The sequence below is a fragment of the Pecten maximus genome, chromosome 3 (genome assembly GCF_902652985.1).
Source record: "Pecten maximus chromosome 3, xPecMax1.1, whole genome shotgun sequence".
NCBI lineage: Eukaryota > Metazoa > Mollusca > Bivalvia > Pectinida > Pectinidae > Pecten > Pecten maximus.
This window is the reverse complement of record NC_047017.1, coordinates 35,896,402-35,919,834: the sequence shown is the minus strand read 5'-3', so window position 1 is coordinate 35,919,834 and position 23,433 is coordinate 35,896,402. Positions and strand designations below refer to the sequence as shown.

The following is a 23,433-nucleotide window of genomic DNA, read 5'->3' as shown; positions in this document are numbered from 1 at the left end:
TTAACTTAGTTTAAGAAATATATTTTGAGACCCCCGGTCATGAAGCATCGGTGGTTCAGTGGTAGAATTCTCGCCTGCCACGCGGGAGGCCCGGGTTCGATTCCCGGCCGATGCACATTTTTTTCATCAATTTTTTTCCACCAGCTTAATAATGCTGAAAACAAAACTAACAAATATCCCGCAGAACTTGAACTAAAGAATGAGATTAATAATATACCTGATTGTGGTTACATCTGTGAGGCGGATACTTTACATTTGTGAAAGTGTGATTGTTGATATTGAACGGCTTATTCCTCTCACAATTTCCGTGATAGATAGATCACTTGATCATAAAAGGGGGGAAACTTAGAGTAATTAACTATTTCCCAAATTGGATCCCGCCAATCAGGCCCCTGGGGAACCAGACCCTCCAGTTATGCAAAATGGTTCCATTTCATCCAAAGATGTTTCAGACCAAAAACTCCATTAGGTCGTTCATGACAATAATTGCGATGATTATTTAAAGAAGAACGGACGGGACGGACGACAGGCGGACGCCACGACCTGCCTTTCGGATCAGATGGGCTATAAACGAAAAAAAATTCCTGTGATACTAGGGCAATGTCGCCTTGATATCGGTCACACTGAATTGTATATTGATTCACAGCGAATTGTATATTAATTCACAGGGAATTGTATATTAATTCACAGCGAATTGTATATTAATTCACAGGGAATTGTATATTAATTCACAGTGAATTGTATATTAATTCACAGGGAATTGTATATTAATTCACAGGGAATTGTATATTAATTCACAGGGAATTATATATTGATTCACAGCGTATTGTATATTAATTCACAGGGAATTGTATATTAATTCACAGGGAATTGTATATTAATTCACAGGGAATTGTATATTAATTCACAGGGAATTGTATATTAATTTGGAATCTTATCTTTCTGGTAATTCAAACAGCACTAAATTCAGATTTTGTTTTGATATAAAATCGTCATCGGTGGATACCATTAGCTATTCTGTCATCTTTCACACCAGTGCATTTCAGAGTCAGGTTTTATAATTAATCCCCATCTGCTACAACTTGCAATCTTGTAAACAAAAACAGTTGATCGAGTCAGATCTCCGACGTGACATGTCTTTTATTGGGCTAACGGTGTACTCCCCGGGGAAATGATCAGGTATCAGGTACATTCTACATGACAACTATGTGAAGTTCAGTGATTGTTTCTAGCTAAACGTGGATTTGAATACAATATCCAGTGGACTAGCATTTCGTTTACTTCGTTATCAATATACCACTTTATTCTAAATTAAACAGGTTTTAAATTTACCGTAATCTACGTTTAAGACGTTTATTCACTATCGCCCTCCTTCGTGACAAGTAATACTTTTAATCAACGCCGATCTTGCTAATTAGTATTTCTATTGATACCTATCGATTTTGCCACGACGTATCACTTTAGATATGGTCTTTTTGGGCAAAAATCGGAGAAGCGTAATGGATTGGTTGGATGGCTCCATCGAGTTATATATAGCGAAAACTTTCCTGGCACACCATGCACATACTCGTGACTACTTGCCAAATCCTCTTCGACTATTTATTTGCGCTTGCAGCCAAGATGGACCCCTTTTCGTCAACACGACACCGCTACAAGTCAAAGAGCTTTGATTCTCCTTACGAACCACAATACAAATATCAAAAGAGCTGGCTGCCCATTTTGCGGGAACTCTACGCGGACGAAATGGACACCCATACGGACGCCAAACTTCTGTTTGATGCCATAAAACGGGGGAAATACCGTCTGTCGAAATTTATACTGGACGCTTCCCCAAGTGAACTGGCCAACTCCACAGACATAAAGGGCAAGAGTCCTCTCACTCTGTGTTGTCAGATCAAGGTAATTTACAATTTATTATTTACAGTCTGTTGTTTGTAATCTATTTCTTACATTATGTTGTTTATACAGAGGATTTTACCCGAACGTCATTGAAATACGGAGTGTATCAAAGGAATGTCATTTATGTATTCATTATTACATTGACACAAGTATAAGATTATCTTCATCACCATGGTCTATCAAGACAACAATATGGCGTCATTTATACATGACGTCATAGTGTCATCATTTAAGCATTGAACTGTTACCAAATGGTAGTATACAGTCGATATGAATACAATTTGGGTGACAGATAAATAGAATGTCGCCCGTTATGCTGATGAAAGTCATCTTGACAGTAGGTGAAGACGATTCCAAGGATATTTCGTTCGAAACAGATTCCAGTCTATCCGGTCAAATCTTAGTAGTCGATTTTCAACTTCACAGGGGCTCGATTTTGTAAGGTAGGCCTTTGATATCAGTGAATATACATACACAACCTGAAATCATGTCGATACTCCCGATTTTTCACAAGATTTTTTTTTATAAATAATGGACTTTTAATGTTGTCTTGCATTTCTGAAAAATCGCAAACGAGCCCCTGTGAGTGTGACGACATTGACAATTTGATAATTCCTAGATCAAGAACGGCGCTTATAGTAATTTTGTGTTGACTAGATTTTGTTTTCATTATAAAATATTACTCTCATAACTTGTGAAGTTGCTTTATTTTTTTGTTGTGGATTATATATATAAATGCTAGGCCTTGCATTTGAAAGCTCTCTAGGCCGAAAGTAAATGGCGGCCATTGTTTTGACCAGCAACACCTGGGACTTTACTGTATTCCTACAGTGACCGAATCACTGTAAATTGTAGTACACAGTCTCATGAATACAATTTGGTTTACTAACGACATATAGGCAAATGCAACACATAATGTAAATACAATGACGTATCACGTGCTACAGGGTAGATAATGATATACATATTACGTTTTACACGGTAGATAATGACATGGACATATTACGTGTTACATGGTTGATAATGACATGTATGCCCAGTCCTAAATTACCTGACTCCAGATATATTTCCCCCCTGCCCAGTCCTAAATTACCTGACTCCAGACATATTTCCCCCTGCCAAGTCCTAAATTACCTGACCCCAGACATATTTCCCCCTGCCCAGTCCTAAATTACCTGACCCCAGACATATTTCCCCCCTGCCCAGTCCTAAATTACCTGACCAAATGTTTGCAATTTTCTTTCATAACTCTATGAAACTAAAATGATATTGACATCAATGTTTATACAGTAATTAATTTTTGAAACTGTATTTCAAATTCAAAACACATTTTATGTACAATTTTACTTATCTAATAAGGGATTATTTTGAATAAATCAATACGCAACACCAATGGTCGTATTGTGACGTCACGTTCTTCGCGCTATTTACGTTTTTATTTCATTTAAATTAAGCTTTGATGTCAATTTTATTTTTAGTTTCATTGGGGTATGAAAAAAGTTTGCAAACATTTTTTCCATTCACATATGAAAAAAAAAATTGATATCAACGCTTATAATAAAATTTAAATTTGATTTTCAAAATTAAAACATGTTTTCATACGTCATCTCAACCAATCAGAAAGCCGCATTCTGAGTACAAAAAACGGAAAATTAATGAAATAGGTATGAAAAAAACTAAAGCCGGTAGAATATGTACATAGCTTACTGTGTTGGTTTTCATGACGTTATTGAAGTTTGGCATGCTAATAAGCCGTTTTAACATGCATGCTAACATGCTGTTTTAACGTGCCAATATGCTAATTTAACATGCCAATATGCTGTTTTAACATGCTAGCATGCTAATTTAAAATGCTAACATGCTGTTTAAAAATTCTAACATGCTAACTTAACATGCTAACCTACTAATTTATCATGCCAACACGCTAATCTAACACGCTAACATGCCGTTTTAACATGCTAATTTAATATGTTGTTTTTACATACCAACATGCTTATTTAACATGCTCACGTGTTAATTTAACATACTGTTTAAACATGATAATGCTAACATGTTGACATTTAATTAGCTTGATGGGTGTAAAAATGTCAAAAATGCAGAATCGAATGCGTCTTGTTCTAGAAATCTCACACCTTTCTTCAAGATGGAATTATGGTCTTCATTCAAGATTTCAGTAAAGGCTTCACCGATTTAAGTAAACTTTTAAACAGACCTCCTATGCAGAAACCCCTCTGCACTCACATTCATTTAAAGACATCTTCACCACCAGCCAGCCTGATTCAAGTAATTCCTCTGAGGTTTCTATCGCTTTAGTCAGCAGCTTTCATATTGATTTTTTTTCTCTTCAATTTGGATTTATCCATTTTCTATATAGAGTATTTAGACCTGTTTGATAAAGCCTAATGAGCGTCTTCTAAAATGTAAGGTGACGACTCCTTTTCCTCTCTCTTCACGGACGTTGAACCAATGGGGATATTGAATTTTATCCAAACCCACTTCCCACGAACCTTTTTGGTCTAGGGGTTGAGGCAGACGTGTGGTGTAAGTCGTCAATGTATTGTGGAAGTTTTCCATTGAACTGTTACCAGGTGAAATATGTAAAACATCTTTCCTTTTCAGAGTAGGGCTAGGTATTAAATAACCAATGCAACTGCTCAACAAAGAAACCCACAGAGACGCTAGCGGATGACCAATGTTTAGATGATACAGACGATGACTGTACAGATGATAGACGATGACTACAGATAATACAGACTTGACAAAAGAAAACAATTTCTTCTCTGAACAATTTCTGACCAAACAATAACAAATTCGATCTTAAACTCGTATCGTCAGTCAGTTAGGACACATTGGAATGTTTTGATGACTTTTATACTATATATATTTCTGGGCCAATCAGTAGGCTTAAATCTCTTCAATCTCTTTAACATATCTGACACTGTAAATCGTTAATCGTGAACTTGGTGTCGAAGCAACTTTTGTCAAAGTCATCGTAATATTTCCAATCTATTCGTATTCGTGATAGGAGAGTGTCTCGAGATGTAGTCAAGTGAGTAGCTCGAGATGTTATCGGTGTATGAGTAGCTCGGATCCAGTTGAAGGGGTAGCTTGAAATTAGCATGCTAAAACTCATTAACGTCATGAAAATCAACTAGGCAAGTCATGTGCATACTCTACCGACACACCAAAAGTAAAAAAAAAATGTGAAAACTAACCCGTAAGGCCATATACGTACCGACATTGATTACATACCGTATCAACATAATTGTTTCTAGTGGCACATCTACATGGTGGTAATCAATGGTCACATGGCAAAATACTCGAAATATGAGGATACATCAGGATACTATTAAAGTCTGGAATCACCAAATTAGTCATCAGTGTAATGGAGTCTTCCCCGAACACCAACTCTGGTTAGGGTGGGGTGTTTACATAGCTAGGGGACCAGGTACCCCAAACTTCACTGACATTCTACATCTTTTTTTCTTTTTTTTTCATAGGTTCAATGATTTTATTGTTCAAAGAAACGGAGAAGAAAACATAATATGCTGCCCTCACGCAGGAGGGGATCCATTCGACAAACCATGCACTCATGTCCTAGAGATTAAGATGAAATAGTCTATATATTATTGTATCATTTAGAATGGACATACAGTTGACCTCTCAACTACAGTATAGATTCCAGACAATGTATTGGCTGGCGAGGTTGCCTCACCTAACCTTATTGCTTTCCTCCTCCTGTAGTGAGAGGTAATTCTATTATCGGTAATATTTAATTCTTCTAATTTTCCGATAATGAACAGATGAACCTATTAGATACATGTAGAACACAGAAAACATGCATATACTATCATACATAACTATTTATATTATAGAATTTGCCTTAGTATATACATGTGAAGGAGAAATAAGGAGAGCAGAGAAAGGGTGTGTGTGTTGGGGGGGGGGGGGGGGGGGGGGTAGCACCAGTAAAATACACATAAATTATATATAATGTAAAGCTACATGTAACTATCAAGGATATTGGAAAATTAGGATATTATGGTAGTGTAATTATAAGTTAAGTCAAATGGCTATAGTTCAAGTAAACCCATGTATTTGGCCCATTCTCTGTCAATTTTTTCAGATTCAGTCTGACCTTTTCTTCTTGATAGATATTTCTGTGTTTGATAATTATCCCTGATTGTAGGAACCAGGGCTCCTAAAAGAGAGAATTATGAAGACACCTGCTTCTATATATATATTGTTTAACAAGTAAAATTCATTTCATTATCAACTCTAGCATTTGCTCAAGTTGGATTTAGTATTCCAAATATGTAAGAAGTTCTATTCAAAGAGAATGGAATAGTTAGTATATGCAATAGTTCTTCAAAGATTTACAGTAATTTTTGAACTTCTTGATATTCCCATATACCGTGAATAAGTGTTTATCTTTCTTTAAAACCTAATATACATAAATGTGTTGGAACATTATTTGCTTTAAAAAACATGCTGTTTGTTGTTCATATAAAATGATTCAAACGAAACTGAAACCATATTAAGTTTGTGTTTTTTAGTTACCTGGAACGGTAATGAAAATATATTTTCCCATGTTTTGCTATAGAATTCTGCTACAACATGTCCCCACTTTAATCTTCCTGTTGGAACTATCTTATTTTTAATAAAAAATATTATACATATCCTTTACCCCTTTTAATTTTTAAAACATATTTCAATAATTGTGGGTATGTATGGGAATAATACTCTGTGAATTGGAGCAGTGTTTTTCTCAATGAATTGTCTAATAGATGTCAACAAGCCATGGTATTGAAGGAAGTTAGCATTTACATGATACTTCTGAACAAAGTCTTGAAAAGTGAAAATGGTTTTATTAATAGGGTCCTTCAAAAGATTGTCTAAAATTATTCTCCTTTCTTATACCAGTCTTTATAAAAAATAGATTGATTTCCTACTTTAAATTCTGGATTATACCAGAGAAGGTGATTTTGCTAATTTCAGTACATGTTCCCCTTTTGTTGAATTTAGCCTTCTCCATGAAGCAAACACATCTTTCCAAAACTGGTTCTTGCAATTGTTCATACATTTGCATAAGTAATCATGTCCACAATTAAGTAGTAAATCAATGTCAACACATGTTTTTAAGGGACATCTGTCATTAACAGGAAGTCTTTATTAATCGTCTGATCCAAGATAACTTCAGGGAATCAATAAAAGCTCTAATATTTACCATTTTCAATCCCCTTCTTCATAGGTTTTTATTACAACATCTCTTTTGATTTTATCAGATTTACTTTTCCATAGGAAATTATAAAGTAGTGTGTTTAACTTGTTAGTAAAATTCAAATCAGGATTTGGTATAGAGATAAACAAGTGGTTGAACTGGGAAATCAGCAAAGATTTTATTATCTTGGTTCTACCAATTGGTGTAAGATTTCTGCTACTCCAGGTGTTAATGATTCATTTGAGCTTTACTAACTTCTTGTCATAATTAAGTTTGGGAAATATGTAGATCCATATCAAATTATTTTCCAAGAAGTGTAAATTGTGTTGAGCCCCACTTTAGATCTAGATTTGGTAAGTAAGTATCTTGACTATATGTTTTACTTCCAATCCAAATTATTTGAGTTTTATTTACATTGATCTTCAAACCAGAACTTCTTGCAAATATATTTAATTCAGTAATTGATTCAGATAAAGACCTTTCAGAGCCATCTAAAGTAAGAAAAGTATCATTCAGCATACTGGGAATTCAATATTTGATAGTTACTTATGTTAATACCTTTTATGTTTTGGTTAGATCTCAATCTTATTGCCAAAACCTCTACACACAATATATATATGTATGGGGCAACTGGATCGCCTTGACGGCAACCGCGTCTTACTTTTTTTTTTAAAAGATGAAAGATTCTCACCTTGATTTATAGAAGATATATTTTGTGCAAAGTTTAAACCCACTGCTAAATACACTCCCCAAAACCAAAAAACTTAAAGACTTTTATAATAAACTTCCATGACACAGAGTCGAAAGCTTTCTCAAAATCTAACAAAAGTAACATGCCTGGTATTTCATTTTCTTCTGTGTATTGCATAACATCATATAATAGCCGTGTGTTCTCTCCTATGTATCTTCCTGCAAGAAACCCTTTTTGGTCATGACTGGTAAGCTTATCTAACACTGTTTTAATTCAATTTGCAATTATTCCGGAAGCTAATTTATATGTAATGTTTAAAAGGGAAATGGATCTCCAATTTTTAATAAAATGTCTGGGTTTATCTCCCTTTGGAACACAAGTTAAAATCCCTTGTCGTTGTGTACATGACAACTGAACATTAAAAAAAACAAAGTTTATTGACCTAACTACAAACATACCAATTTATTTTCTTCCAAAAACATTTTAAAGAATTCTGCTGAAAAACCATCTGAACCTGGACTCTTTTTATTTTTCATATTTTTTAGAACTATACCTGTTTCGCCCAGGGTAATAAGTCCTTCTAATCTTTCACTTTCATTAAATGTTAAAGTTTCATACTCACATCCAGATAAATAATTTACAAGGTCAATGTTATCTTCAATGTTAAGATCTGTGTTATTTAAATCATATAGTGTTTCATAGAATGAGCGTACCTCTTTTATAATTTCATCTTGTTCAGTAATTAAAAATCCATCATCCTTTTGTAATTTTGGTATTATTTTAGATACATAATTCCTATTTTCAAGATTTAAAAAATATTTGGTGGGTTTTTCTCCTTCTTCGATCCACTTTGCTGTGGACCTATTAAGATTCCCTTAAGTTTGTGTAATCTAATTGCTTCTAATTCCTGTTTTTTTATGTTTACTTCTTCTACATTGATCTCTTGCTTATCCTCTAATTCACTTATTATTCTACATCTTGTATTAGGAGGTAGATAAACTTTCATTGTAAAATACATAGAAAGTTACATCTGACTCAGGAGAAATTATGATTTATAAAAGAATGACAAGACTGTATCAAAATAGGGTATCTAAAACTGGTCCACGTGTAGTACTGCCTGTAACTGACGTACCTATATATCTACTGTTACATTTAGCTATATATATGTTTATTTTTAACTGATGTGCATATATATTTACTGTTACATTAAGCTAATTATATCTTTATTATACTAATGCTGATCGACTATTGATGATTTAGAGGCTATCGATAACAGACCAGGTAATAATTATCTACAATAACATTTTAATAGCAAAATAAAAGTACACATGTATATATACAACATGCAAAAACATCGGACTTTATACAAATCCATTTTCCAATCGGACAACTGGATACATTTTTATTTGCGCCTTTGATAGTTTTTCCAAAGACGTAACAATACAAATTAGACAGATATTTGTAAATTATTTATTTATTATGTATGGACTATTGGGCATAGGAAATACTTATGATTGGTACATTATGTGTTGTAGGAACAGTTACGGAGAAGTGAAATGAGCCTCCTGCTCATGGAGAAAGGAGCGGACGTAAACTTACAGGACGACTTCGGACGGACGGTGATGAGTTATGCATGCGAAATGAAATGCAACGATATCGTGAATATGCTGATCAGACAGAATGATATTGACCCAGATCTAGAAGACCTAAAAGGTAGGCTAGATACAGTGTAAATGATTTATTTAACAGTTTATCGATTAAATTAATAATCCTGTTTGAACATTTCCAATATTCCATTAGCAAGAGTTTTACATTCTATTCATTAAACATCTGCTAAAGCATGACGTATTTTCAATGACGCTCCTCATTATATTCATTATATTTATTATTAACCGAACGACACGTTTTATCAAAAGCATGTACATGACGTTATACTTATTTGATTATAAAGATGGTACAAGCAGGCTGAAGTAAGCAGCGGATTCGTTATTCGTTATTGGGGATTCGAATAACGAATACCCTGCAGCTGTGGATTGGGAATTCAGTTACATATTAGTAATTTTTCTTATGATATATGATTGGGGATTCGAATAATTCGGGGTGGGGGGGGGGGGGGGGGGGGGGTAGGGGGTATAAAGGAGGATATCTAACAGTGTATTCAGTAATACCAAATATATTTCACTAGTGTGGCTAATATTTTGATATTTTTGAAAAACATTAGCGTTACGAGTGAAATATATTTGGTTTTACTGAAGATATTGTTAGATATACTGTTTATTACATTTTGTAGCAAAATATACCGAAGCAGCTCAATCTCTCCCAGAATGCATTGCGGTCCCTTGTCAACGGCTCACGAGTGTACGCCAAACCGTGACGTTATGTATTTTATCTTGTATTGTAACGTCATATAACATCAAATCTTTATTTTCCGCATTGCCTTTTGTAAGCAGTGTTCTGATTGGTCAAATCAGAAAAAGTAATATTTTTCACTAGTGAAACATATCAGAAAAAGCGATATTTTATATCACTTTGATAAAATGAATATATATAATTCTGGACATCTCACAGGTAAAAATGTAATAAATAGTGATACACGTGTCTCGTCCCGTCCCTCTTCAATATTAAACTAGCATATCTATATAACTACAAAAGTGATTGTTATCAAACTTTGTTTACATAACAAACATGATGTCTACTTGTGCAACTTTTAACCGAATCAAACATCCAAGATGGTCGCCACAGCCCCTGATTGGCTGAAAACATATCCTGTAATAACGTTTGTTCTATCTGATTGATTCTAATTGAATTTGATGGGAGATATGATACCATGACAGCACTCATAATAAACAATTAAAAAAAAACCAACAGAATTACGATTCAAGATGGCCGCCAAATAGAGGATACTGATTGGTCGATATTTAAATATCGTTCGATTTTCATGAAATTTGGTATTATATGCACTCTAGCTATACAAAGACAATGGTAGTATATATTTGTGTGAAAATAACAAAAACAAAATGGAAGCCCTTTTCTAGCCTCTTAATAGGTAAAAATTGAAATATTGTCCAAGTTTCGGGAACTAATTTCATGTGGAGGCGGGGCCTTACAGACATGTCTTGTTCTTATAAAATATGATTGGATATTCGAATACCAAATCCGCTGCCAGCAGCAGTGGATTGGGGATTCAGTTACATACATTCAATTGATATTTTTCCTTTTAATATAAGATTGAAGATTCGAATAACAGCAGATAACAATATTATTCAATTGGTAGCATAAATTTAATAACCAAGAGTATTTTACTGATAGAATTTTAAATTCCGTATGTATGTTTGCATTCCAATCAAACCTTCGGCTGTATCGAAATGGTACTCGATCTCGTTAGAGGTTACAACGGTAGGAGCCCTTCTGGTCTTTATATGTACCATAGAATGCTGGCAAAGAAACATAGAACTTCGTCTACTTGTAAAGAGACGATAAACCTCCCACAAGAAAGAAACTCTTGGCAGCATATTCGACCTAGAAAAAAATCCAACAAAATTCTAGACTGATAGGTATATAACAGACCGGTCTGCATTTGTCCTATTTAATGTCCATGTCTTTGTGCATATGTCCTATTTAATGTCCACGTCTTTGTGCATATGTCCTATTTAATGTCCACGTCTTTGTGCATATGTCCTATTTAATGTCCACGTCTTTGTGTATATGTCCTATTTAATGTCCATGTCTTTGTGCATATGTCCTATTTAATGTCCATGTCTTTGTGTATATGTCCTATTTAATGTCCACGTCTTTGTGCATATATCCTATTTAATGTCCACGTCTTTGTGCATATATCCTATTTAATGTCCACGTCTTTGTGCATATGTCCTATTTAATGTCCACGTCTTTGTGCATATATCCTATTTAATGTCCATGTCTTTGTGCATATGTCCTATTTAATGTCCATGTCTGTGTACATATGTCCTATTTAATGTCCACGTCTTTGTGTATATGTCCTATTTAATGTCCATGTCTTTGTGTATATGTCCTATTTAATGTCCATGTCTTTGTACATATATCCTATTTAATGTCCACGTCTTTGTGCATATGTCCTATTTTATGTCCATGTCTTTGTACATATGTCCTATTTAATGTCCATGTCTTTGTGCATATGTCCTATTTAATGTCCATGTCTTTGTGCATATGTCCTATTTAATGTCCATTTCTTTGTGCATATGCCCTATTTAATGTCCATGTCTTTGTGTATATGTCCTATTTAATGTCCATGTTTTCGTGCATTTATACATGTACATTGTGATTTTTCTACGTTTATGTATTGTGTCATTATTACTTATTTGTTTGTATGTTAATTAAGATATCAATTTTACCTCATCTCGGATCATACAGTTCAAATACATACTTTCTTTTTCGCCTTTCTCTCTCTCTCTCTCTCTCTCTCTCTCTCTCTCTCTCACAATTTATCATCATAAAATAAATCAATTTTTTGAAAAAATAGAATCAAGTACAGAATGTACATGTATGATCAGGATGTATTAATATATCATTCTGTTACAACTTGTATATGTATGTTGCTTTTTTTTTTTCTTTTTTTTGTATACATGTATGTCTTGTAATATCAATTTAAATGAATAAAAAATAAATTTAAAAAAATATTCGACCTAGAATCCAATTATTGTTGATTGAATTACTTTAAGGAATTATGTCATTGAAATACCCGCAAATTACCATTTTCGTAATTTGTGATAAAATACGTCAATTAAACATCAATAACTGAATCCACAATACGCTATTGGCAGCAAATTCGTTATTCGAATCACAAAATCAAAATGTAAAATCGAATCTCGAAACAAAGTTGATCAGAAAAATACCAAAGAACCAAGTAATTGAATCCCCAATCCGTCAATAAAAAATCAATGAAACATAAGTAATTGATCCCCAATCTGTCCCTGCCAGTTATCCGAATCCCAAAATCAAAATGTCAATAAGAAAAAGAAAAAATCCATTAAACATATGTAACTGAATCCCTAATCCGCTGCTGGCAGCGGATTCGTTATTCGAATCCCCAACCATACATTATAAGAAAAATTACTACATATTCTGTAATATGTAACTGAATCCCAAATCCATTCGTTATTTGAATCCTAACGTCAAAATGTCAATAAAAAGAAATATGATTTAAACATAAAAAAAACTGAATCCCCAATCCCCTGCAGCGGATTCGTTATTCGAATCCCCAATAACGAATCCGCTGCTAACTTAGCCCGCTGATGGTACATTGCCTTTATACACTGTATGATAGCAATATGACATAACAATACACTACGTTCCACCCTTACCCTTTTTTCTGTATCTGTACATTCGTACCTATAGAACCATGTACTGTCCAAACTTATATATACCTCGTGTCTGTCTATAGAACCCTGTACTGTCCATACTTATATATACCTCGTGCCTGTCTATATAACCCTCTACTGTCCATACTTATATATACCTCGTGCCTGTCTATAGAACCCTGTACTGTCAATACTTATATATACCTCGTACCTGTCTATAGACCCCTGTACTGTCCATACTGACCCCTGTACTGTCCATACTTATATATACCTCGTACCTGTCTATAGAATACTGTACTGTCCATACTTATATATACCTCGTACCTGTCTATAGAATACTGTACTGTCCATACTTATATATACCTCGTGCCTGTCTATAGAACCCTGTACTGTCCATACTTATATATACCTCGTACCTGTCTATATAATACTGTACTGTCCATACTTATATATACCTCGTACCTGTCTATAGAATCCTGTACTGTCCATACTTATATATACCTCGTACCTGTCTATAGAATCCTGTACTGTCCATACTTATATATACCTCGTACCTGTCTATAGACCCCTGTACTGTCCATACTTATATATACCTCGTACCTGTCTATAGACCCCTGTACTGTCCATACTTATATATACCTCGTACCTGTCTATAGACCCCTGTACTGTCCATACTTATATATACCTCGTACCTGTCTATAGACCCCTGTACTGTCCATACTTATATATACCTCGTACCTGTCTATATAATACTGTACTGTCCATACTTATATATACCTCGTACCTGTCTATAGACCCCTGTACTGTCCATACTTATATATACCTCGTACCTGTCTATAGACCCCTGTACTGTCCATACTTATATATACCTCGTGCCTGTCTATATAACCCTCTACTGTCCATACTTATATATACCTCGTGCCTGTCTATAGAACCCTCTACTGTCAATACTTATATATACCTCGTACCTGTCTATATAATACTGTACTGTCCATACTTATATATACCTCGTACCTGTCTATAGAACCCTCTACTGTCCATACTTATATAGACCTCGTTCCTGTCTATAGACCCCTGTACTGTCCATACTTATATATACCTCGTGTCTGTCTATAGACCCCTGTACTGTCCATACTTATACATACCTCGTACCTGTCTATAGAACCCTGTACTGTCAATACTTATATATACCTCGTGTCTGTCTATAGAACCCTGTACTGTCCATACTTATATATACCTCGTACCTGTCTATATAATACTGTACTGTCAATACTTATATATACCTCGTACCTGTCTATAGAATCCTGTACTGTCCATACTTATATATACCTCGTACCTGTCTATAGAACCCTGTACTGTCCATACTTATATATACCTCGTACCTGTCTATATAACCCTTTACTGTCCATACTTATATATACCTCGTGTCTGTCTATAGAACCCTGTACTGTCCATACTTATATATACCTCGTACCTGTCTATATAACCCTTTACTGTCCATACTTATATATACCTCGTGTCTGTCTATATAACCCTGTACTGTCCATACTTATATATACCTCGTACCTGTCTATAGAACCCTGTACTGTCCATACTTATATATACCTCGTACCTGTCTATATAACCCTGTACTGTCCATACTTATATATACCTCGTACCTGTCTATAGAACCCTGTAATGTCCATACTTATATATACCTCGTGCCTGTCTATAGACCCCTTTACTGTCAATACTTATATATACCTCGTACCTGTCTATAGACCCCTGTACTGTCAATACTTATATATACCTCGTACCTGTCTATAGAATACTGTACTGTCCATACTTATATATACCTCGTACCTGTCTCTAGAACCCTGTACTGTCCATACTTATATATACCTCGTACCTGTCTATAGAACCCTCTACTGTCCATACTTATATAGACCTCGTTCCTGTCTATAGACCCCTGTACTGTCCATACTTATATATACCTCGTGTCTGTCTATAGACCCCTGTACTGTCCATACTTATACATACCTCGTACCTGTCTATAGAACCCTGTACTGTCAATACTTATATATACCTCGTGTCTGTCTATAGAACCCTGTACTGTCCATACTTATATATACCTCGTACCTGTCTATATAATACTGTACTGTCAATACTTATATATACCTCGTACCTGTCTATAGAATCCTGTACTGTCCATACTTATATATACCTCGTACCTGTCTATAGAACCCTGTACTGTCCATACTTATATATACCTCGTACCTGTCTATATAACCCTTTACTGTCCATACTTATATATACCTCGTGTCTGTCTATAGAACCCTGTACTGTCCATACTTATATATACCTCGTACCTGTCTATATAACCCTTTACTGTCCATACTTATATATACCTCGTGTCTGTCTATATAACCCTGTACTGTCCATACTTATATATACCTCGTACCTGTCTATAGAACCCTGTACTGTCCATACTTATATATACCTCGTACCTGTCTATATAACCCTGTACTGTCCATACTTATATATACCTCGTACCTGTCTATAGAACCCTGTAATGTCCATACTTATATATACCTCGTGCCTGTCTATAGACCCCTTTACTGTCAATACTTATATATACCTCGTACCTGTCTATAGACCCCTGTACTGTCAATACTTATATATACCTCGTACCTGTCTATAGAATACTGTACTGTCCATACTTATATATACCTCGTACCTGTCTCTAGAACCCTGTACTGTCCATACTTATATATACCTCGTACCTGTCTATAGATCCCTGTACTGTCCATACTTATATAAACCTCGTACCTGTCTATAGACCCCTGTACTGTCCATACTTATATATACCTCGTGCCTGTCTATAGAACCCTCTACTGTCAATACTTATACATAACACGTACCTGTCTACATATAAAGGGGCCGCGTTGACCGAGTAGTTAAAGTGTCCCGACATTTTATCAATAGCCGTCCACCTCTGAGTTGCGAGTTCGAAACCCACGTGTGGCTGTTGCCTGGTACTGACTGTACTCCGGCTTTCCTCCGCCTTCAAAACCTGGCTAGTCCTTAAATGTTCCTGGTTGTTAATAGGACGATAAACAAAATAAACCAAAGTCTATATAAATCTGTCTGTCCGCATAAATAGACACAACTCCTACCTGTCTATAGAACCCTAGCGGTGAAGCTAACTACAGAGCCACGTGTTCTCAATATTGAAATACATACACTCGAACTTTTCAACGATTTCGATCTTTATTGATACGATAAACTCAAATATGATCGGTATTATCAAAATTAGATTAAAAGTAAAGTATCGCCCGACCTCTGATAAGTAATTGCGTGACGAATAATGACATTGCCAAGCACATTGTGTATCACTGCACAAACCGAGCTGCAGATGTCAATTTGAACTGATTAGTTTGAACTCCGCGTGACATTTAAGTACTGTTGATAATTAAAAACTGATAATGGCTATTGATAATTCAATTAACTAGCAACAACCTTTCGTAGATTGGTGGACTGGTGGTTATAACTGCTACAACACTTCTGTGGTTGGCTGATGTTACCTGATCGATCGTATGTACGCCGACTGTTATTCTTCATCTGTCTTGTTAACACGAGACATTATGTAACCCTGGTAAAATACTAGCCGCAATATACCGCTCGGCTAGAGAGATCTTCTCTATAGCTCGATCGGTTGAGCGTAAGACTAGTAAGCCAGAGGTCCCGGTTTCGATCCCTAGCGGAGGCAGTGATTTAAATTTAATTAATCATGTTACAATTACACGAGTTATTTTCTCTCGACTGATGGTCATGTCATGGATCTAAATCATATTCTTGTTTGTGAATAGAATTCATTGCGATGTCCCACTCCTCTACCCGTCGTCAGTAATTGTTGATCATCAAACTTTCACAACCTTCACCGACTACATTCGATTTAGCGGCTCTGTTTAATTGTTTGCAAGTCATGTATATATTAGGTAATTGTTGCCCAAATACATGTTTCGCCTGTAGGAGATTATTTTTTCTTTCTTCCTAAATACCTTTCTCCTTCCTTTCCTCCCTTGTGTCTGCCTCAATTTTGGCATTTGAACGTTCGACCCTGGCCGTGTCATACTAGATTCCCTAAAATGGTAGTTAATACTGCTGTACGTGGTTCATCCTAGTCGGTATAATGTGATCGGGTGTGGTGTCCTACTGACGGTCTGGTAGTGTGTACTTCAGCGAGGTAGCACTATAAAGAGCATACCACAGAATTCCCAACTACACACAGCGGAGTCCTTAAATGACCAAAGCTGTTGGCAATACCAAAGCAACATCAAACCAATCTAGTATCTGTATTCTAACATTTTTTTTCTCCACTGCTTATTGACCAAAATTAAACTACTGTTATAAAGTCAGAACCAAATCATAATATATATAATGTATTTCGTTACGGCATGTACGCTATCACAGATAGCCATACAGTGTTTACCATAAATTGTACCCTACGAATGATGCTGACTAACTGTTTGTTCTTGTTTCAGGGAACACGCCACTAATTTACAGCTCTATAGTAGGAAACGATATTGCCACGGAAATGTTAACCCGCAACTTCCGCCGCCTTGGATTGGAGATTGATCATGCCAACAAAAATGGATTCACAGCTCTCCTGACAGCCGCCAAACACGGCAATATCTCTTGTGCCAGAATCCTTGCCCGACAAGGTCACGCTTCACTGCTTATTAGGGACAAGGTACATGGTTACTCTGTTCAGGAATGGCTAAAGCTCGGTGGGTATACTCTTGAAGACATAGTATCAGAAAATAAATCAAACAAAGTGAAATCCAAATATGTCAGTATCACTCGACTCTCAATTCCAAATAATGTCTCGGATAGTTACCAATCTGAAGACGATACCAGCGATAACGATGATAACTTCGTTATTCACGAGAGCGAGCGACACCAAAGAGATGACCGCCAGACTATCCACCGACAGTCCAGTTATAGAGAAGAGAGGAACAACCGCCGAGACAACTTAGATCGCAGAGGCAGTTACTGGGAGGACAGACGAAGCAATCATCGCGACGACAGACGAGGTAGCCCACGTGACGACAGACGAGGTAGTCCACGTGACGACAGACGAAGCAGTCATCGTGAAGACAGACAAGGTAGCCAACGTGAAGACAGACGAGGTAGTCCACGTGACGACAGACGAGGTAGCCCACGTGACGACAGACGAGGTAGCCAATGTGAAGACAGACGAGGTAGTCTACGGGACGAACGTTGGAACAGCCCTCGACAAGAGCGCCGGAACAGCCAGAGGGACGATAGACGGTCAAGTTTTAGAGATGAGCGACGTGAGAGTTTAAGAAGAATGAGAAAGCAGATGAGCACTGAAAGAGAAAGAAAGGAAAGATTGAGTCGAGAGATCGCCGAGCTGATCGAGTCTAACGAGTACTCCGGACAGAGCACGTTGATAATCGACCCTAACATGCCTGTGGCTCCAAATTCTATGTTGAGAAGGAAAAGCTTAAAAAGTGCGATCGATCCGACTGTTTTGAAGAACGTCATCGTTTTGCCTCCCATAAACAAGCTTCAAGTCGATGATTCTGACCCTAGCGACACGGATGCAAACAACACGGACTACGAACAGGTCGACAATGTAAAACGTAACAATTTCATCTGCGCGAAAACCAACCTTGTTCCAAAAGGAGCCGATGACGACGACGACAATAACACTACTAAAGAAGAACGAGTGCCAATTTTCTGAGAGAAACTTTCAGAGAATATTATCATAATCTTGTCGAGTAAACACAAACGATAAGTAGTATTATTAAAAAAAGACAACTCGATACCAAAATATAAGTACATGCAATTGAATTTTGCTTAAAATATATACAGATCGTTCCCTCCAGCAGTGTTGCCCGGTCTCAAGCGCTTGAACTTCCTCCGCAACAGAGACAGGTTCTTACAAACCTATACAATAACAAATTGAACTGGAATTCCATGGTAAACGACAGGTGGTCTAAATAGCATGATAGGGCAAAGGTAGGTAGGATCAGAACCCTTAATTCGGGACCCGCGAAAATTCGTGATACACAAATTGATTTGACGTGAAGAAGCCATTTCTCAATAAGATTAATTACAGTTATGTTTTAACCGGAACTTGGGCAGCTAGAATTTCTGGACCAGATGCCCGCTTCATTTTTAATCGGATATCAAAAATTGGTAGAGAAAACTCGCTCGACTCAACAGGAAACAGTTAGTTAATAGTTATATATTATCTCTAGGTATTACACTGGTTAAAAGGTAGATATCAAGCTTTTATACACAGGTAACAGGTATATATGATATCTTGTCGTTATACACAATAAACATGTATATATATATAATATCCCTGACCGTTATACACTGTTAACAGGTAGATATTATCTCTGATCGGTATACACAATGGACAGGTATATATTGTCTCTGATCGGTATACACAATGGACAGGTATATATTGTCTCTGGCCGTTATTAAAGCATTTAACATCACTTCATGTTTAAATATGGTTACATTACACGGAACAGGATTGCATACAGATTTTATCACGCGCGTTATTCAATTTGTCTGCAATCCTGTTCCGTGTTATAGGACCATCACACGGAACAGAATGCTGTTTAATGCTTATATTTACATTTTTCATATTTTTAATATTCGTATTTTCGTTTGCAAGTAACTTTTTCAATTCAAACTTTTCGATGTCCGGACAATAAGTAGACCAGCCGACGGAACTGCTCATGGAATTTTGTCTCGTGACTTTCCTGGCAAAACAAATGTAGTGCGTGAAAAAATTCATAAAGACATGGAGAGCTCAATATCATTTCTAAAATTGTTATCAATCAATATTTGGTATTCATATCGTATGCTATTTTCTGTCATATGATAAGAAATATTTGGCCACGCTTACTTTTCTTTGAAGACGTTACTTGTCGCGATGGGGACTACCGAGTCTGTAGTTAGTTGTATGGAAGGGACTACCGAGTCTGTAGTTAGTTGTACGGAGGGGACTATCGAGTCTATAGTTAGTTGTACGGAGGGGACTACCGAGTCTGTAGTTAGTTGTACGGAGGGGACTACCGAGTCTGTAGATAGTTAGTTGTACGGAGGGGACTACCGGGTCTGTAGATAGTTGTACGGAGGGGACTACCGAGTCTATAGTTAGTTGTGCGGAGGGGACTATCGAGTCTGTAGTTAGTTGTACGGAGGGGACTATCGAGTCTGTAGTTAGTTTTACGGAGGGGACTACCGAGTCTGTAGTTAGTTGTACGGAGGGGACTACCGAGTCTGTAGTTAGTTGTGCGGAGGGGACTATCGAGTCTGTAGTTAGTTGTACGGAGGGGACTATCGAGTCTGTAGTTAGTTGTACGGAGGGGACTACCGAGTCTGTAGTTAGTTGTACGGAGGGGACTACCGAGTCTGTAGTTAGTTGTGCGGAGGGGACTATCGAGTCTGTAGTTAGTTGTACGGAGGGGACTATCGAGTCTGTAGTTAGTTGTACGGAGGGGACTACCGAGTCTGTAGTTAGTTGTACGGAGGGGACTACCGAGTCTGTAGTTAGTTGTACGGAGGGGACTACCGGGTCTGTAGATAGTTGTACGGAGGGGACTACCGAGTCTGTAAATAGTTGTACGGAGGGGACTACCGAGTCTGTAGATAGATAGTTGTACGGAGGGGACTATCGAGTCTGTAGTTAGTTGTACGGAGGGGACTATCGAGTCTGTAGATAGTTGTACGGAGGGGACTACCGAGTCTGTAAATAGTTGTACGGAGGGGACTACCGAGTCTGTAGATAGATAGTTGTACGGAGGGGACTACCGAGTCGTCTGTAGATAGTTGTACGGAGGGGACTATCGAGTCTGTAGTTAGTTGTACGGAGGGGACTACCGAGTCTGTAGTTAGTTGTACGGAGGGGACTACCGAGTCTGTAGTTAGTTGTACGGAGGGGACTACCGGGTCTGTAGATAGTTGTACGGAGGGGACTACCGAGTCTGTAAATAGTTGTACGGAGGGGACTACCGAGTCTGTAGATAGATAGTTGTACGGAGGGGACTACCGAGTCTGTAGATAGTTAGTTGTACGGAGGGGACTACCGAGTCGTCTGTAGTTAGTTGTACGGAGGGGACTACCGAGTCTGTAGTTAGTTGTACGGAGGGGACTACCGAGTCTGTAGTTAGTTGTACGGAGGGGACTACCGAGTCTGTAGTTAGTTGTACGGAGGGGACTACCGAGTCTGTAGTTAGTTGTACGGAGGGGACTACCGAGTCGTCTGTAGTTAGTTGTACGGAGGGGACTACCGAGTCGTCTGTAGTTAGTTGTACGGAGGGGACTACCGAGTCGTCTGTAGTTAGTTGTACGGAGTGGACTACCGAGTCTGTAGTTAGTTGTACGGAGGGGACTACCGAGTGTGTAGTTGGTTGTACGGAGGGGACTACCGAGTCGTCTGTAGTTGGTTGTACGGAGGGGACTACCGAGTCTGTAGTTAGTTGTACGGAGGGGACTACCGAGTCTGTAGTTAGTTGTACGGAGGGGACTACCGAGTCGTCTGTAGTTGGTTGTACGGAGGGGACTACCGAGTCTGTAGTTAGTTGTACGGAGGGGACTACCGAGTCTGTAGTTAGTTGTACGGAGGGGACTACCGAGTCTGTAGATAGTTAGTTGTACGGAGGGGACTACCGAGTCGTCTGTAGTTGGCTGTACGGAGGGGACTACCGAGTCTGTAGTTAGTTGTACGGAGGGGACTACCGAGTCTGTAGTTAGTTGTACCCGAGGAATCAGTTAAAACCGGCTACAGCTCAAACGTGGGATAAGGGGGAAACTACAGAATCCAGGTGTAATGTTGTTTGTGGACACACTTGGCCTATCATCAGTGAACGGCGCGCTACCCAGACTACCAGCAATGGCCGATTGTGATTTCGAGGGGAGGACAAAACGTTTCTAGGCCCACAACGCCCTGTCATGGATAAAAGTGTTGTACTGAACGAATTGTTTGATTGGTAGACATGTTCCTTTTGTATTATCTTGTGGACACTTTTAGTAATCGTTTTAGATGTGGTTACGTCGAGAGCGAAAAAACGTCAGAAAGCAAGGCTAATTACCAACATGTATTATGTATTGTACACACTTAAAAGGTATATATCATCCCTGGTCGATATCCACATTTAAAAGGTATATATTTTATCTGGCCGTTATACACAGTTAACAAGTATATAATATATATGGCCGTTATACACAGTTAATACGTATATTTTGTCTCTAGCTGTTATACACAGTTAACAGGTATATATTATCTCTGGCCGTTATACACAGTTAACAGGTATATATTGTCCTGGACAAAGCGATGTCTATCTTAAACATGTTCTTGATTATGTAGCTGTTATAAAGGGATATGCCTTTTATTGTTCAATTTCAACTGTAACTTTTTAATATAATAATATGCCTGCACATTTCAACACCTGGAGTATATAATTTGTATTGTATCTGTATTCTAAACAAGCATTCTTAACGAATTGGCATCAGTTATAATCTATAATAAAATCACTGCTCTGGAAGGAAATTTTCTTTTGTTATTATTTTATAAATCTGGACAAGATTTAACTAAAATACAATGTGTCATGTGTAGTAATGTCATACATAGCGCCACAGGTGTCCACAGCATCTAACAAACGTCACAATCATCATGTCAGAGGTATTTAGCTGTTTAAGAGATATTGAAATGGACCACTTGTGGCTGTTCATTCCTTGGTTAGGTGATACGGTGCCCGTATATTGTGAGTTAGATGAAAAGACAAAACACGGAGCAAACTATTGTTTTCCTCTGTCCTATAGACACTGGATGGGAGAGGTAAATATACGGCATTTTTGGGAAAACGTACTTGCGCAGGTTTGCCATCTTCGTGGAGTGATATCGATCCAGTGTTTTAATCATTTATATATATCAGTTATAATTACCGATTTTACCCCAAAGTGTAGTAAAATTATTTTGAATTTAAAGTTTCTATCATCTTCTCACACTGAATGGAATAGCTTCGGTTATGCTAATCATTTTTTTCCTCGACTCCTGTCTGGTTTTTCGTGTTGGATGTTGTCCTCAAAATCTAACATTGCAATGCCAGCAGAATAAGAAAAAAAAAAAAAAAAAAAAAAACTTCAACAATTTGACGGAAAAAAAAAATCATTAGTTTTTTGACATTTTCCCGTATATCTTTCATTTTGATACACTTCTGTATAGAAAACAATATCATCAACAATGCTTAAACAATTAT

General features: G+C 37.1%; 1 protein-coding gene and 1 non-coding gene across 2 annotated transcripts; both read left to right on the top strand.

Annotated features, from left to right (window-relative positions):
• The first annotated feature begins 44 nt into the window (after positions 1-44).
• On the top strand, positions 45-115 carry Trnag-gcc. Its single transcript has one exon. It is a non-coding gene; the product is annotated as a tRNA-Gly (tRNA).
• A 1,505-nt stretch (positions 116-1,620) lies between these two features.
• LOC117322736 (inversin-B-like) lies at positions 1,621-22,724 on the top strand. The gene is made up of 3 exons (XM_033877675.1): positions 1,621-1,899; positions 9,347-9,524; positions 17,671-22,724. The coding sequence occupies exons 1-3, from the start codon at positions 1,621-1,623 to the stop codon at positions 18,894-18,896; spliced, it is 1,683 nt and encodes a 560-aa protein (XP_033733566.1). The 3' UTR covers positions 18,897-22,724.
• The last annotated feature ends 709 nt before the right edge of the window (positions 22,725-23,433 follow it).

Coding starts and splice junctions, on each gene's coding strand:
- LOC117322736 (XM_033877675.1), top strand. CDS start 1,621: ATGGACCCCTTTTCGTCAACACGACACCGCTACAAGTCAAAGAGCTTT. Junction 1,900..9,346: donor CTCTGTGTTGTCAGATCAAG/GTAATTTACAAT, acceptor TATGTGTTGTAG/GAACAGTTACGGAGAAGTGA. Junction 9,525..17,670: donor AGATCTAGAAGACCTAAAAG/GTAGGCTAGATA, acceptor TTCTTGTTTCAG/GGAACACGCCACTAATTTAC.